General features: G+C 39.9%; 1 protein-coding gene across 1 annotated transcript; it reads right to left on the reverse strand.

Moving 5' to 3' along the window:
• Nucleotides 1-214: 214 nt before the first annotated feature.
• Nucleotides 215-17,459, reverse strand: LOC135440285 (uncharacterized). Its single transcript, XM_064699369.1, has 6 exons — nucleotides 17,439-17,459; nucleotides 16,784-16,841; nucleotides 14,270-14,766; nucleotides 1,981-2,129; nucleotides 1,836-1,916; nucleotides 215-851 (listed from the first exon to the last, which is right to left on the reverse strand). The coding sequence occupies exons 3-6, from the start codon at nucleotides 14,592-14,594 to the stop codon at nucleotides 726-728; spliced, it is 681 nt and encodes a 226-aa protein (XP_064555439.1). The 5' UTR covers nucleotides 14,595-14,766; nucleotides 16,784-16,841; nucleotides 17,439-17,459; the 3' UTR covers nucleotides 215-725.
• Nucleotides 17,460-17,810: the final 351 nt, after the last annotated feature.

The raw sequence follows: 17,810 nt of genomic DNA on the forward strand, positions 1-17,810 counted from the left end.
AATTATCTATTCTCGTACTTGATTCATTTAGCTAAACACTAATTAACAAGTTTTTGATCCGAATTATATAAAGCTAGGCAGCTATACGCGTATGTACAAATTGAGTATAAACTCGTATATATGTATATATATATATATATTTTTTTTTAATATCTGCTATATTCTATATAGACTTAGGAGCTAGTTAAAGACTGTCTTTACGTTCGCTTCATGAGTGTGATTTGGTTTGTTTTTTTTTTTTTTTTTTGGTTTTTTAAAGTATCTTTCTAGTATTTTTATGTGTGCCGACTCTACCAAATCTGAAGTCGGTTGGCTTGGACTGTATTAAATATATATGTTTTATATGCTTGCTTTATTGTACCTACATAAGACTAGGGACATACATATATAACTTGAGAACCTATGTTTTGTTCTGTATTACTCCAAATCATATAATTTATATAAATATATATATATGTATATACATATATCCATACATATATACATGCATCTTTTTTATTTGAAATCTTTTGAATGCACCTATATAAATCTTGTAAGTTGCAGTTATTACATTGTAATAAGTATCCATTTGGGGTTTAGCTTTTTTGGGTGCTGGGCTCCGTGGTATAGTTAACAAAAACCAACTTTCCCACTATCTACTTAAGATCTGGGTGGCGAGTTGGGGGGTAGGGGGGGGGGGGCTGACTTATTGCTAAACGCCGTTACTCAAGCGATTTCTGCTCAAGTTATAAATTGAGAAAACTGTTGCCCAGAAAGCTGAACATTATGGTGGACACGGCCAAGGGTGCGACCTGCACTTGGCAGGCGGTGCTATTCCCGGCCAGAATCTCGGCACGTTTACGCATACGTTCCTGAAAGTATAAGAATTATATTATCCATAATATCTATATGAACTGATGGGTGTATAATAGTATATCTAGTGTATCTAGTATCTATATTTACGATTTTTATGGCAGCTTAAGTATCTAGAGTATTCGAAGTACTAAAGTACTTATTGTATCTATTAATCTATCTATCTCTGTCATTTCTATTATATCCGTAGTATCGACTTTGTTTATAGCTTCCATAGTATCTAACGTTTTTATACTATTTATAGAATACATCTTTCCCATTATTGTCAATTGTCTATTGTATCTACAGCGTCTATTGTATCTATAGTATTTATTGTACCTGCTGTAATTATAGTTGCTATGTTATCCCTAGTTTTTATATCTATATTAACTGCTGCTCTAATACCTATAGTATCTGTCGCATCTATAGACAGTCCAATAAGATCGATTGTATTTTATTACCAAAATTTTTTTGAATAAAAATATTCGCTGATTCTTCTATCAGTGGTAGTATAGTTTATCGTTAATCCGTGGTATTTAAATCAATTTACCTAAGTATCTATAATACCAATTTTATTTCTATTTATTTCTATAGTATCTACAGTATCAATAATATCTTTTGTATCTATAAAATAAGTATTTGAAGTATTTACATGATAAATCCTATCTATTGTATCCATAACATAAGTATCTACAGTATCAAAATTATGGCTTGTATCTGTAAGATAAATATCTAAAGTATTTACGTTGTGAATATTATCTATTGTATGTATAAGATAAGTATCTAAAGTACCTGCTGTATGAATACTACCTATTGTATTTATAACAAGAGTAGCTACAGTTACAATATTATCTATTGTATCTATAACACAAGTATCTCAGGTTTCTTTATTATCTATTGTATCTAAAGCATCTTTGGCATCTATGCTACCTTTAAAATTCGTAGTATATGTATATAGTGTATTTATCTATATTACATATAGCGTTAAATACCATTTGACTTACCTGATAAAGCTTGTCCTCGCCAGGCGGATCCAGGCACTCGAATTCGCAGCAACGTTCGCCTACTCTGAAGTTTTTACAGAACTGAAAACGAAATTAAAGATAATATTTGGATCTGTTTAATTGAAGGCATTTTCGAATCACTCACGTAGGGCGGATCACAGTAAATGGCCTTGCACCACAGCGGCTCGGAATGATAGCAAACGCATAGACTACAAACACCAGGTCCGGGCACATAGAGCATGCCATGGTTCACCTTGTTACCCTGAAAGTCCACGCAGTCCTCCTCCAGCGCAACTGTTGAGGCAGACACACACACAGAGAGAGAAAGTGAGAGTGAGCGAGACCGAGAGAGTTATAAAGATAGAGAGAGAGAGAGAGAGAGAGAGAAGGAGAGAGAGAGAATGAGAGAGTGGTCTTTAATTCATATGTGAGATTGATATTGCATAGCCTTAAACGTAAGATGTTGAAAAAGTTTAACGCTAGCTTTGTGAATTCCAGTCCCTAGTGTGGAAAATGGGTGAAAAATGTATTGAATGATTTTAGTAATTCAATAATTTAATAATCAATCAACATGGTTAATGATTGCAAATGTTTCACACTTGTTTCGAGAATTCAGACAGAATGTGTGGAATATGGGTGAAATTCCTCTACCCTTGTAGAGGGTATTATAGCTTTGTCATGAAATGTGTAACGCATTGAAGGAGACCTCTCCGACCCCATAAACTATATATGTACATATATATTCTATATCAGCATAAACAGCCGAGCTGATATAGCAATGCTCATGTCTGTCCTTTCGTCTGTCCGTCTGTTTATTTGACCGTCTGTTTATCTGTCCGCCTGTTTCTATGCGAACTAGTCTCCCAGCTAAAAAGCTATCGTCTTGAAACTTTACATAGTTCCGTTTTTCGGTTGCAGTCAGTACATATGTCGGAACGGGCCGGATCGGACTACTATATCGTATAGCTGCCATAGGGACTATCGGCCGAAAAATATTCGGTGTTCCAAGATATTTGTATCAAACTTAGCATAACGAGCTTCACTATACTCACATATCTGCAAAAGGGGAATTGTGTACAAGGGCACGCCGAAGATAATCAGCTTCAGCTTCAGCTTCTCGTTTTTTTTTTGCTTTCAATTTGTTGAAACTGTTTTCAGTAGGCGTCGAAATACGCATCAATCAAAATATGAGGAAGCAGAAAGCATCGAAAATTCTATTTAGTTTGTTCAAGTGCCTAAAGCGGAGCACTTCCTTTTGAAATTAAATTAAGTAAAAAGTTGCGAATGAAAAATTGAAGTGAAATCAAATAACTAAATCACACTCTTTGGACTGGTAAAGTTAATGCAAATGAAATATGAAAGATAGTCAAATCTCTGCGTATATAAATGCCAGGCTACACTTCTTGAAGCTGTAAGTTAGATCTGCGGGGAATGATATCATAGACAAGATTTTTCTTTTGATTTGCTTATTTTCATTTTATTTTGCGTTGATAAAGAATTGTTTAATGCTAACTTGAGCCCAACACATATTTTAGTTAAAACAGATAAAAAAGATGAAGTATGTAATTTAAATATTTAGCATAAGAAACTAGACATATAAAAATTGTAAGCAGCACGTTCTGGCCGAGTGAAGCTTGTTTTTGAATATTTTAAATAATATTTTAAAATGAGAAATAACTCTAATATGAAATGACAAATTGGGTAAGCCCTTTCGACAACATTCAAGACTAACTACAATTTGGGATTAATTATAAAACAACAAATGCTATGCGCCGAAAGAAAATGAAGAGTTCTTTTCAAACCTAGAACTTATGTAAGTCTATTAATAAATAAATGGGACCTTTTTAATTGGAGCAGCTATTGCAGCTACATTGATGCAGATTTGTGGCGACGTGTCGTAGGGCAGCTTTTCGGTCAGCAGCTTTCAACATTGTGGTCAAAGGTCGTGAAGGTTGGGACAGGCGAGCAGCAGCCATGGCACAGCGTTGCCGCCGACCATTCTCCATCACTAAAAGCTGGGTAAGCGTGGGAAGGGAGCTGAGGTAGGGCACTGGCGGCGCCAGCTCCTGGCATCTGGCGATCGATGATCGCATCGTAGAACAGCAGCTGCAATCCCAGTGTGCGCACTCTGCAGATCCATCTGTGCACTGAGAGAAACGCATGCTTGCACCTCAAAATGCTGCAGTTGTTGCGACTTGTGCTCGGCCAGCCATGTGAGCGACCTTTTCACAGCTGCCCAGGGCATATTTTAATATATACATCTTCATACTTAAAGATTATTGTGGATAGACGCGCTCCGGGAGCTCGAACCTACAGCAGTTTGTCGCAAGTGAAAAGAAACCTTCGCGACATACTGAAGCCTCAGCTTCAAGATGCGACAGCGCTTTACACTATTTCGGCCAGTAAATGGCATCAGCAGGTATATACTGAACAAGCATATATATATATATACATATATATCTTAATCTGAACCACTTCATTTAGCAATCGAGCAATGCTGAAGCCCAGTAACTTGCACGGGGTGCAAGCGCCTTGGACGTTAAAGCTTGTTTATTTCCAAGTAGTTGCCCACAAGGTAAGTTTCTTTCAGCTAGATAAGTTAAGCTAGTTAGCTAAGTACAATATTCGGCGAGCCGAAGATAAAATACTCTAATGGCTTGAAAATACTTTTATGCGAAAGCTTCAAATAAATAATCCGATTTGATACGGCTTTGCAGCTTGATTAGAAAAATAATAGAGCTCCTAGTTCTCGAGTTTGGTCAAGATAACTTATAAAGAAAAGACAACCGATGCATTCTACAGGATATGAAAATAGTATAAAAAAGCAACTGATACTTCCTATAGAATATGAAAGTATTATAAGAAAAAACCAACGATAGTTCCTATAGGATAATAAAATATATAAAATAAATGTATTGATAAGATTTTGTCCGTATGTAGGAATAGGCAGACGAAAAAACTCGACTATTTATTTGTAAATGTTTGAAAATCAAAGTTTGGTAAAATATCTAAGAAAACAAACTTATCTTTCGACTGATTGATAAAGACGGATATGTAAGGGGTAACCGATTTTTCCTAGCTATACGTTTTCTATTAGAATTATGAAGCGCTTCCCACGGGCTTAATAAAATTGAGTAGATGGAAAAAGATGACTGAAGCCCTATTTGCAGCTTGATATAATCTATAAAAGACTGATCTAAAAATAATAATAATAATAGACCTATTATCTAAGAATAATTATATTTTCATATAATCTATAAAAGACTTTAATTTCGTGATCATATCTATATTAGACTTGTCTTAACATAATTTCCTGATATAATCTATAATAAACCTATCTTAAAATAATATCATTTCCTGATTATAATCTATAAAAAACATATCCAAAAATAATATCAATTTCTTACAGAGACTACAAACGACTGCAGACTGTGCTGCTGCTTCCACTTGCTGACCCAAATGTGAAAAGCGCTGTTGCATCTTGAAGGGCTAAGAAAAAATGTATAGATAGTTGAATCCATCCCCCCCGCCCCTACCTTCCACCCCATCAGGAGCAGAACTCGACAAGCAGCCAAAACCCAACCGTATTTAAAGTATGACGACAATTTGGGCATTTTGACCGCTTGCCTCGTCGAGCACATGTGGCAATGAGTGCAGCATTTTGAGGGCCAACCATACGATTCTCTCAATGTTCAGATGGTTCGGCAGATTGCGCACACTGGCGTCGCCGCTGCAGTTCGACGACGCTATGGCCGATCGATCGAGATGGAGGAGTCTGGAGGAGTCTGCTGGAGGGTAAATGCTTCAAATGGATGGATTCAATCTGCCATGTTGATCCGTGAAGAAATGCCATCCGAAATGCTGTGCCTCGACTGCTGCTCGTCTGTCCAGACCGACACGTCCTATGACTGGAATGTTGCAGGCTGCTTACCGAACAGCTGCTCCACGACGCTTTCTATAGGTCTACTACGTCATGCCCTGTTCTCCAGTGGAGGGGAAAAATGCGAGACAAAATGCTGTTCAGCCTGTTTAAATTGCGCTCCAATAAAATTCGATTAGGCGTAAAATATATTTGACTTTTTTTATCCCATATTCTCGCTTGACTTCTCTTCGCGCTTACGTTCTTACTCTTATACTCGCTCTTAAGTTTATCCCGAGATATTTAACGAAAAGCATCAAAAAAGTTTTGATTTTCGAACCGACCCCGATTTTAGGATTTTCATTTTGTTAATGCCAATCGATAGTACTGATTCTTACGAGTCCAAGCTGGTATAAAATTTCAAAATCGGACATTTGGCCGAGATATTCCGAAAAATCTTCAAAAAAGGTTGACTTTAGAAACGAATTGTTTTTTGGTCAACAACTTTTTTAACCCAACGATTTTTAATTTGTTTGAATACGAATTCAGAAATGTATAACATTTCAAAATCAGACGATATTTACCCGAGATTTTAAAAAAAATCATCAAAAAAGTTTTGATTTTCGAACCGACCCCGATTGTAGGAAAAAATGTGATGTAACCCCTTGATTTTTTGGCGATTAGGGTCAAAATTTAGATTTTCTTTTTGTGAATGCCAATCGATAGTACTGACCCTTACGAGTCCAAACTGGCATAAAATTTCAAAATCGGACATTATTTGGCCGAGATATTCCAAAAATACATCAAAAAGCGTTGACTTTACGAACGAATCGTTGTTTGGTCAACAACTTTTTTAAACCAACGATTTTTAATTTATTTGAATGCCAATTGTTGACTTTTACTCGCGCATATCTTTTGCAAGTTGATTATTACTCGCTATCCACTTATACTCGCACTTGAGCTTATTCACTTTGATCCTCAACTCGCTTCTTCTACTTGCGTTTGAATTTCACAACTTATTTTTCTTTTTATACCCTTAACCCATTAAAAATAGGTAAAAAGGGTATAATGTATTTCTGCAAATGTATGTAACAGGCAGAAGAAAGCATCTCCGATCCCATAAAGTATATATATTCTTGTTCAGCATCAACATCCGAGTCGATCTAGCCATGTCCGTCTGTCTGTCCATCCGTCCGTCTGTCCGTACGTCCGTCTGTCCGTATGTATGAACGCAAGGATCTCAGAACCTATAAGAGCTAGAGACTTTTAGCGCAGATCGAGTTTGTTTCCGATATTCGATAACTTGCCCCGTTTCCAAGTAATCGATAAAAATCGATATCGAAATCCTGTTTTTGGGCAATTTCGGGAAATAATATGAACTAGAGTCACCAAACTTGACATGTAGCTTCTAGAACAGTATATATGTACATATATATCAAGTATCTTTCATTTAATACCTATCGCCTGTCGGAAGAAGAGGGTTCAGGGTAACCCCTAGTCGGGAGCTCCCGACTATAAGCTCTTACTTGTTTTCTTTAAAACTTTGTATTGAATTAAAAGAAGCATAAAGCCCTCAACTTCTAGTCGTCTTTTACTACCCCGATCTGCTTGCCTATGATTATTGTACCAAAATAAATAATTCGATTTTCAAAACCTGGCGGTAAGTGCAGTTTCTTTAAATTTCTAAAATTATTTATCTCCCAATAAAGAGCGAATTCTTAACTAATGGTTAAATTTTTTGTATAGAAAGTGCAGACAAATATCAACAAACATTTGCAAGAACAATTTTTCCAGATCACAAACTGTGATGGAAATGAAAATTAGTCAAATTTTGGTCAACAATTTTTGTTTACAATTAAAAACAAAATATTTGTAAATATTTATGATTATTCAATTTGTATACACGATGCGCAATAGATCAAAATGAGGTTGGGCCGTGTTCGATCGCGTTTCGTGCAGGTTAGTTCAGTTCATCTCTGTGTTCTAGTGCTGCAGCAGCAGCAGACATGTTGCATGCTTGTCGCAGGTTCGTTGCAATGAGCTTTTTGCTAAAGAGCTTTTAGCATAGAACTTGGCGCATGTTTGAGACGCGATTGAAGCCATGAAGCTCGTGACGCTGGCATTACGAATGGGTCTCGACCCTACCCCACCAACCAGCACTGCTCGCCCCTCGCTGTTTGACCGCTGCCACTTACCACTTTTACCGTCAGGTGCATAGCTAAGTGAGTTTACAGTTACAGTAGCAGTCGCAGTCGCAGTCGCTGCACACTTGAAACGCGGTTCGAAGTTGTAAGCAACTTCCGGGCGACTGAACGGACTTTGGCAACCAGCGAAGCGTCAGGCGTCGACGGCAGCAGCGACGGCAGCAGCGACGGCGACCGCGACAGCGATGGCGGCAAAAGTGCCGCAAACTTTTTGCTATTCAACTTTTTGGCATGCTTTTTTTTTTTGTTTTTTTTTCTTTTTCTAGCTTTGCTTTCGCTCTCTTTCTGCTGGCCAGCGGGCTTTGGCAAACGGATAAAGGGTGATTGGGTGGGAGGGGGGGGGGGGGTGAGGTGGCGTCGACATTTGGTCGGCTGCTGCATTTCGCTGCAGTTGTTTGTGCGTTTGTTTTGTCTGTGCTTTTGTTTGGTTAGCCTGCCTATGTTTGAGTGCTACCTCTGCCGCTGCCGCTGCCGCTGCCGACGCTGCTGTCAACGTCTTGAGTGTGTGTTGGGTGGCCCTTATGAGATCGCTGAATAATTAAAGGCGAGCGCCCGACTTTTGCGCCAGCTGTCGGCCAAGCAATTTAGCTGCTCTGGGTCAAAGTTGGTCCAAAGTGTCGTATACGCCACGCGCCTTTACATTCAATTCCCCTCTCAGCCAGCCTCCCTCTCACAGCCTCCACCCTTTCTGCCACTGTCTGTCTTTCTCTGTTTGCATTTCATGAATGTCATTCGCTCGCTCTCTCTCTCTCTCTCTCTCTTGCTGCTGCTCTTGCTCTTGCTGCTTTCTTGTCGTGCTTCTATGGCGACATTCCATAATTATGCTTATTACTTTTTAATGTCCGTTGGCTTGCGTGAGCCGTCGCCTGGCTGCCTTTCACAGCCACCTGACCCGCTTGTCACCCCGCCTGTAACTTGCACCCGGACCCGGGACTTGGACTCGGACTCGGACTCGGACTTGCTATCTCAGGCGGTGGGCAATTGTTCAGGTGGGCAGATGCCGTTTATGTGCAACCATGCGGCTCACTTATAAATAGCTTTTGTTATGACATTTAGCTGGTGACCTCCTCGAGGCTTAAACACCAGCTGCAGCACCCCACAGCAGCCCCTTCGTGGAAGGGCGCAGCGTAAATCCTATTAAATGTAAAGTTCAGTGTTCTATTTTCATAGAAAATCAATTTCGCTGCTCATCTCATTTGACATGGACAATAAAAATGGATGATTACAAATTTGTAGTAAAATTTGTATCAATTTTTACCATTTTTTCTTAAGCTCTTCGAGGTTTTAAGACCCATAAATATTGTGCTCATTAAAAGGCGACTTTATGTTTGTTCAGCTTAAGAGCTAGAATCTTAAGAAATAGGGAAGTTTTGCTGTACTATATATAATATAGAAAATTTAAGTTTGAAGCTTAGGAGCATTTACTTAGAAACTAAATAAAAACTTTTCTCGAATAACTTATGTATATATATATATTATAGACAATTCAAGTTGGTTTAAAGCTTAAACAACTTTTATCGTTGAATAAGCTCAAGAAATTATAATATAACAACTATATACAAGGCCAATTAGTTAGGCACAGGAATTTGTTTTGCCATGCATGTCAATGCCATTTCAATAACAATATCACAATGATTGTTGGCTAAATTGAAATTGTAATTAAATACTTGCGTCACATGAATTGCGTTTATTCAAAGTCAATCAATCAATAATACAATGCTCATGTGATTGCAGTTTAACTCTGATATGCAAATTGAAGTTGCACTCAAATCAAATTATTTTGAAATACGTTTCGTTATTTATGCTAACTTGCATACAAATTGTGCACATTAATTACAAATTTCGAACCGATAAAAGGCTTAAAGTCAATTGATTATTTATACAAATGTTGGGAAGGGATGACTGCGGATTCTCGGCCCAAAAACTTGGCCTCAATGGGTTGTATATGAATTTCCACTTGTGTTCGGTTCAAATTTTTAATTCAATCACAATTTTAATTTCTACTAAGTTACTTCATAATAATCTTAAATTTTTATTTACTTGTATGCAAATATTTGAATTGATTTTAACTTTAGTTTGGTCCAAGTTGGTCTTTTTCATTTCGTGTTCGAATTAGTTTCAATATTAGTCAATTGTTGTTTCAATTTCAACTTCAGCCAGGTTGATGTTGTTTCAATTTCAACTCTCATATGATATCCTTGCTCTTTCGCCTTTTTGGTTTAATTTCAATTTTAGTTCAGCTGCTCGTTCAATATCAATTTCAATATGAATTGCTGTTTCGATTTGAACTTCAACTTCAATTCGCTTGCCGCTGTTTCAATGTCAGCTTCAATTTCAACAGTAATTTGCGCAATGGCCCATTAAACTGGTCGCCAGCAAACTTATGTATTCCGAAACAGTTCATAAATGATTAGAACTGTGGTAAGCACATACAACAATACAAAACAAAACACAGCACAGCACAACACAACAAAACACACACGCAATGGCAAAAAGTTGGGCGTTGGGCGGCATGGGTCAGGGGGCGTGTCAGGCAGTGTCACGGCGCCGACGTTGAGTGAGTGCAGCCATCAACTTTTCAACTTGTGCCTTTCGCCGAGGAGCACAGCGTGTGTGTGTGCGTTAGTGTACGTGTGTGTGTGTGTGTGTGTGTGTGTGTGTGTGCTGGTAATCATCGGTCGACACTAATGAGATTTTGTGGGTGTGCGGGAAAATGGCTTGGGCTAAGCAGAAGGAAACCTTCTTGTTGTAGTTGTTGCCGGTGGTGAATTGTTAACGGAAGCAAAGATTATAAAACCATTTTGAATACTATATGCAATGCAATTAGTGGAACGCGAAACGTGCCCCCTGCCACATGCAATGCAAATTTTGTACGCTTTACATCCTTGCTGTCAACGTGTCGTATGCGCGTTGAGGCATGCGAGTTGAGCTGTCGTCAGACTGGCCGCAACTACCAATAATATTGCGTGAGAAAAGTCAAGCCCAAATATGCCAAAGCGACAACAAGAGGCGTTCGCTACATCTACATTTGTTCTACATTATAAGCTTCTGTTTATGTGCCCGATAACGCTAGAACTCGTTACGGATACTCACTTGGATCACTTGATTTGATATGGCAACTCGCTGTTGCTGGATGGGGCTACTCACTATTTTTTCTCGTTGAGTCTACTCACTATGACAACTTGATGCCTCTCGCTAGGACGACTCGCTAGGACGACTCGCTAGGACGACTCGCTCTGGCTACTCGCTATGGATACTTGCTATTTCCGATTGCTATGGGTACTCGTTATTGCTATTCGCTATAGCTATGGCGATGGCCACTCGCTTTCTTCACGCTATAGCGACTCTCTATGGTTACTAGCTATGGCTACTCGTTATGGCTACTCGCTTCGCTCTCTTGCTAAGACTATTTGCTATGGCTACTCGCTGTTTTAGCTTCCCGTTATAGCTACTAGTTATGGCTACTCTCTCTCGGTCTCTCGCTAGAATGACTACTCGCTGTAGCTACTCGCTATGGTTATTCGCTATTGCTTCTTGCCATGGCTACTCGTTACGGCTACTCGCTATGACTTCTCGTTATGGCTACCTCCTTATGTCTCTTGATAGGACCACTCGCATTGGCTACTTACCTCGGCTTCTTGCTTGGACTCTTTGCAATACCTACTTGCCATGGCTACTCTTAGATGTATGTTTAACGAGAAGTTTTGTGAGTGTCCCGATGCGAACTCGCCAACTCAGTGATTAACAACGAACAAATAACTGTAAGCGGATCGCGTTCGTCAACAGCAAACACTTGCATTATGCATGCGTTTGTGCACAGGCTGTGAAAAGGTTCTGATTGCCCGTCCATCAACGCAATTATCGTTGTCAATTGCTATTTGGAATTGTTGTGAGGGTGTGTGTTGGTGTGTCTGTCGTTTGCCCCTTTGACAGTTTGGCTGTGTAATTTGCTGTTGCTGTAAGCCCAACTATCGATCCGAATTGACTCGACGCCCCATCGTCTCTTCGTCGTCCGCTCTCGAATGCTTGATGTGCGGCTATTGTTTCGCCTTCGGGGCCAGATGAGCAAAGCTATATGTAGGCTGTAGTTAAATGTTGGCCAAAATCCAACTAATTAGTAAGTCATAAGCGGGCGTAAGTGTCTAAATGGCTAAGCATAAGCCAGCGACAGCGGCGAGAACTTCTCGACCCTAGTGCCTTGACAACCTCGCCTCATGATTCTATCGCCGAATAACTCAATAACTGGACAATAAAACTTGGCATTGTGCAACTGGAGCTGTGACAGTGAAGAATTCTGAAGAGCTGCAAAAGAATTTGAGGCCGCCTCGTGCGAGCGACGACAACTCGTTGTGCCACACCACAAAAGAGTTTGCCAAAAAACTTTGCCATGTGCGTCAATAACAACAGGAGGCACAGAAAAGTTTTTGATATTTGCACGAGTCGAAAGCTATATACCCTTTTAATGTTCGCATTAGACTTGTGGGAACTTATCGAGTAACTGTTAAATTTACAAGCCATAATATTTTCAAGTTCTTGCATACGAGTTTTAAGAGTCAATTTAAGAGCTTTAAAGTTGTGACAGGAGCTTTAAACGCTTTAAAAGCTTTAATAAGCTGTTGTTAAAAAAAATTAATAAATATTTTATTTTTAACAATTAATTACCTTGCGAATTTAAAAAATAAACCAACTGCTCTGCTTTTTAGGGAGCTTTCAAATTTTTAATATGAATCAAGGAAGCTTTGTAAAAAACTTAAAGCTCTTAAGATTTTGAAATGTTTCTTAAGCTGTAGAGCTAAAGAAACAAATACTGTTTTGTCATTTAAGTTTGTTTAAGAATATGCGAAACGTTTTCGAATTGTAAAATAATTTGTCTATAGAGTGGAAAATGAATTAGTTTAAAATTGAACCAAATTGACTACTCAATGTTCTAAAACTTTTGCATTTGAATGAAACGATTAAGATATATCTAATAAAATGTGGAATATGTACTTGAAAAATCGGAAAAGGGAAGTGGAGAAATTGGTCTTTCTTATTGCCAAGTAAAACGAAAACTTAATTTCAGACAAGAATATCTGATTCTTGAAAGCTTTCTATGGAAGTGCACCGTTTGTTCCCTCAATACATGAACCCTAAAAGAAAGGGTATAAATAAGGTATTTTACTATTTCATTCCATTGGGTTTCTGTTCTCTAGAAGCTCTCATCTATGTGCATCCGATGCTCTAATAAAAAGTTTCTTATTGTTTCTTGTTTTTATACCGCCTGCAAAAAAACATGGTCGCAGTTTTGCCGCACAGCCAGCTTGCAACTTTAATGTCGTTCGCTGCTGTTGCACAAGTGTTTGGATTTAAGTGCAGCACCTTGTGCCACGCCTCCAGCTGACGCTGTCAGGTACTTTAGGGCGGCGACATGGCAACCAAACGGGCACCAAAAACAAAATAAAAAAAAAACCCAACGAGCCAACGAGTCGACTTTGCATGTGCAATGTCAAGGCTAAAGTCTATAGTGTTTTTTCCGGGCCCAAGCACATTTTCCCTTTGACCCCAACCGCTTCGCATTCTAATGCCATTTTCATATTTTTCGATCAATTGTTTTCGTCGTTGTTTATTATTCGGCCTGTGCCCCTTGGAAGCGAACTATCAAGGCTGAGTCCTTAATCGCAGCTGACAATCGGTGCGATAACGATAAAAGCCCCTTGGCAATATAAATAGTTGGCCATTGAATTTATCGGCTCTGCTAAGTAGCAGTTGCCTTCATTCAGTCTTTCGGCTTGAAGAGGCAATTTGTTGGCAAGCAAATATTTATAGCCTATTCTCTATTGAAGATGGCTGGACGGGCTATAAGAGCTTACTGCAAACGCAGCTAGCAGGCAGAGGAAAGCATGTTCGGCTTTTTTAGATATATATATATATATATTCTTGATCAGCACGACTAGCAAGAACTGTCGATCTGTATGAGCTTTTCGATCTGGGAAACTACAAAAGATACATTCTGCTTATACTTATGTATATAATGGGAGTAACATTAGTTATCGATATCTCGCTCCATTTCTAAAATATCGATCAAATGAAATTTGACGAACATATGTTATGCAACTTTAAATCATATATTCACTGAGGGTTACTGGGTATTTTGAAGTCGAGCAGACTCGCTTGCTTTTGGCTTTCTGCAATGAACCGATTAAAGCTCTTGCAATATATATCGATAACTACACTTAAGGGCAACGCATGCTGATCAGCAATGTGAGCATAATATATCGATTGCTTTACTATGGAGGGGTGGGGCGGTGGGTAATGGTACTGGTACTGGTACTGAGTGGGCGTGGCAGTGGCATGCCAATCAAGTGTCAAGCGGCTGGCGTGTTGATAATTACCTGTGTAACAGCAGAGGCAGCTAAGCAGACACAGGACGAACAGCAGCCACGATATGCCGCAGGCCGGCAGCGAGGCGTACAACGAGGCGCGGCTCATTCGCATTGTTGTTGTTGCTGCAGTTGTTCTTGTTCTTGTTGTTGCTGTTGTTGTTGTTGTTGTTGTGCAGCGTCGACGCCAGCTCGTGCTGCGCCCATTGATTGTTGTAATTGCTAGCGTTGCTGTCGTTGCTGCTGTTGCTGCTGTTGCTGATGTTGCTTTGATTGCTGCTGCTGCTGGCGGGTGCCACGTTTCTGCTCTTGGCCGCCCAGTGGAGCCCTTTGTCATTGTCAGGCGTTAATTTTGAACTTGGCGAGTGCTGCTGCTGCTGCTGCTGCTGGTGCCGCTACTGCAGCGCCTCCTTCTTAGCGGGCTGGGCTTTCAGCTGGTCCTACTCGTCCTTGCAGCTGTTGTTGTGTTTTGTTGTTGTTGTTATTGTTCCGTCACACTGTGCGAGTAGCTGCAGAAAGTTAAACATAGTTAAGTTGATTGGCATAGAGACAGGCTGCGCTCAGCCATCGTTTGGCCCTCAAATTGTTTACACTCAACGAAAAAATCAGGGCAAAAAGAAGAACATTTACAAAAAAGTGAAAAGCAAAATGATTCATATGCAGCCAGAGCCTCTCTTGTGTAAGCCAAACTATTTTTAGCTACTTTTCGATTTAAACATTCAGTTCAGCTTTTTCACAGAATTAACCGCAATTACTCTTTTCGCTGAGTGTAATAAGCGGCTCACAGTGACTGCACTAAGTATCTCAAAGATGCTTAAATGGAGTGCATGCCAAAGAAATATGTTTGCTCTAAATGGCAGACAACATGGCGTGTACGTAATATGCCGGCTGAATTGAAGCTTAGCATGTAAGTGAGTTTATTCATGAGCGTGAAGTATGCGTGATATATTCAAAGTACGTGGTTGTTAGTCAGTTATATCGTAAAAGATTCAAGCTATGCTCGCAGACAGCGGTCGCTGCTGGACATTTAACTGCCCAGCGGTGAGTGAGTGTATTCATGAGTCTGATTGAAATGTTTATTAGCTTTACTTGCTAGAACATTTCTGATTAAAACTAAAATCAAAAGTTACCAGACAATATTTTTGGTTTAATAGCTACACGTGAATCAATCGCTGCTAAAATATGAGTGTATTCATGAGTCCGCATGAAGCTTTCAATTTTTATGGACCATTATATGCTGAATAAGGATTATATATACTGTGTATATAACCAATTCATTCAAGGACACTCGCTCGTCAATTTTTGACTGTCAAAGGAGCGTGAATAATATTTGGCATCCTGAAATATTTATAGACTCTCGTTGTTAGTCAACTTTTTGATAAATAATAAGCTGCATATATAGAAATAATGCCCGAAGGACACTCGCTATTGAGTGAGTGTAAGTGAGTGCAGTTAAATTCGTCACTCAGCTAGTTGATGAATAAGAATCAGAGCATAATGAATGTATTATTAAATACGTATGCATTCATTCAAGCATTCGTTGGCACACTCGTTATTTCGCTTAAGTCAAAATCTCTCGTTATAAAGTAAACATTTTCTTTGGTAATAATTAAGCGTGCAAATTTCGAGAGATACAATTCAATTGAATTCGATTGTTTATTTACTCGCTGGAGTGGCACTCGCTACTTGTTTACTCGTTGCTTTCTGCATTTTGCCGCAGTGTGTCGACAGTTGACAGAAGAGTATTGCCGATTCTCACACTCATTTGGCTTTCGGTCTCGCTCTCGCCTTAGGCCTCTTGGACTGTGCTTGTGTGGTGTGTTTGTGTGTGTTACATGCATTTTGCAGCGCGTGCCAATGTGGCCCAAAGGCGAATCAGCTGTTCCGTGTGCTGCTGCTGCCAGCGCTTTTGGCAGCGGCGTCCGCGTCAGCATCGGCCTCGCATGTTTACAACATTTTTGCAGCGCCCCAAAGGGGTGCCTGTGCAAGGGGCGGCAAGTATTGTGGTTGGGGGATGGGGAATGGGGAATGGGGATGGGGATGGGTGCGAAATGCGGGTGCGGGTGCGGCTGTGGCTGCGGGCCAAGCATTTCGGCATTTCGCTTGTCCCATGCAGTCGGCAGTTGGGGCAGCTGCCAAGAAATTGTTTGCGCTGTCTTCTTTTTGGCTCTTGCGGCTGCTTTCTAGGCATGCGAGACACACACACACACACACACACACACAGACAGGCATACAGTTACACGTACATACACATAGAAAGCGCTTTTTGGTGTCTTTAATTTCAATCTTATAAATTATTCGCATAGCTCGACTGCGACGAGTTTCACAGCGCGCTTTATGGATTTTCTTTGGCTCTGGCCACACACACACACACACACACACACATACACACACACACACAGACACACACATACACGCACATACACTCGGCACGCGCATTGATTTTCTCTTATTTCCCATTTTTTATTTGTTGTTGTTGTTTTCTTGGCCTGTTTTAGGACATTTCAAGGCCTCTCTTCTACTTACATCTCACGTAAATGTTTTTCACTTTGACACCAAATTTCGCACGCGAGCACTAAAAATACTTTAAGCAACAGCAATAATAACAACATGAACTAAGAGCGACAGCAACAACAACAACAACAAGAATACAAAAACAAAAAAAAGAAACGCCGAAAAACATATATATATATATATACATATATATATAGATGTTTACACACACACAGACACACACAGACACGCACACATGAAAACAAAACAAAAAGCACACAACACAAATTTCGCTTCCACCTTCCACACACGCGCCCCACAACGCACGTTGCCGACAAAATGGCGAGTGGAACGGAATGAAGCGAATGGAGCGAGAATGTGAGCGCGGCCAACGCAGCAGCAACAATAGCAGCAACTGGCGTTAAATGACAACAACAACAATGACTGGCACAGCAACTGTTGTAAGCACAACAACAACAACAACAACAACAACCACAACAACAGCAACAACAAGCCTTGGCGCCTCACACTGCAGCGCGTCCTTTTTAACGACTTTTGTTGCTTTTGTTTGGGCGTATTGCTTTCGATTTTATTGTTGCTGCCGCTACAAATACTGCTACTGCTACTGCTACTGGTACTGCTGCTGCTACTGCTACTGCGAAATGTAAACTTAGCGTCCACAACGAACCGAGCTGAGTGCCGAGTCGAGCGTCGCCAGCAACTGCAGCGTCGCGTTTGTAAATGTCAACTGAAATGGCGTTTGCGGCTGCGATGCCAACGCCAACTTGTGCGTTGCGACTGTCAAACATGTTCGCCTGCGACATGTTGCAATGGCGCGTGAGCGAATGCATTTGCCATATAAAAAATGGTATCAATTTGAACATATTACTCATCGATCGCATATTTTGTTACCTTTTCATATTTTCTTTTAGATATTTGGGCACATATTTATTTGAAGTTAGTTATTTTTTAGCAACATAAGTATCAAATGTCGTGTCACGCACGCGGCTCGAACACACAAATTCTTCAAACCGGAAGTGCAACATGTTGCAAGAGCTTG

This window comes from Drosophila montana, unplaced genomic scaffold (genome assembly GCF_035044405.1).
Source record: "Drosophila montana isolate Dmon_TW-CO22-7 unplaced genomic scaffold, ASM3504440v1 contig_920_1, whole genome shotgun sequence".
Classification (NCBI taxonomy): Eukaryota; Metazoa; Arthropoda; class Insecta; order Diptera; family Drosophilidae; genus Drosophila; species Drosophila montana.

Bases quoted from the DNA above. Each gene is read 5' to 3' on its own strand.
- LOC135440285 (XM_064699369.1), bottom strand. From the start codon at position 14,594: ATGACAAAGGGCTCCACTGGGCGGCCAAGAGCAGAAACGTGGCACCCG. The intron at 2,130-14,269 runs GTAATTATCAAC...CTGCCTCAACAG, and splicing joins CTGCCTCTGCTGTTACACAG to TTGCGCTGGAGGAGGACTGC. The intron at 852-1,835 runs GTAAGTCAAATG...TTATACTTTCAG, and splicing joins GCGAGGACAAGCTTTATCAG to GAACGTATGCGTAAACGTGC.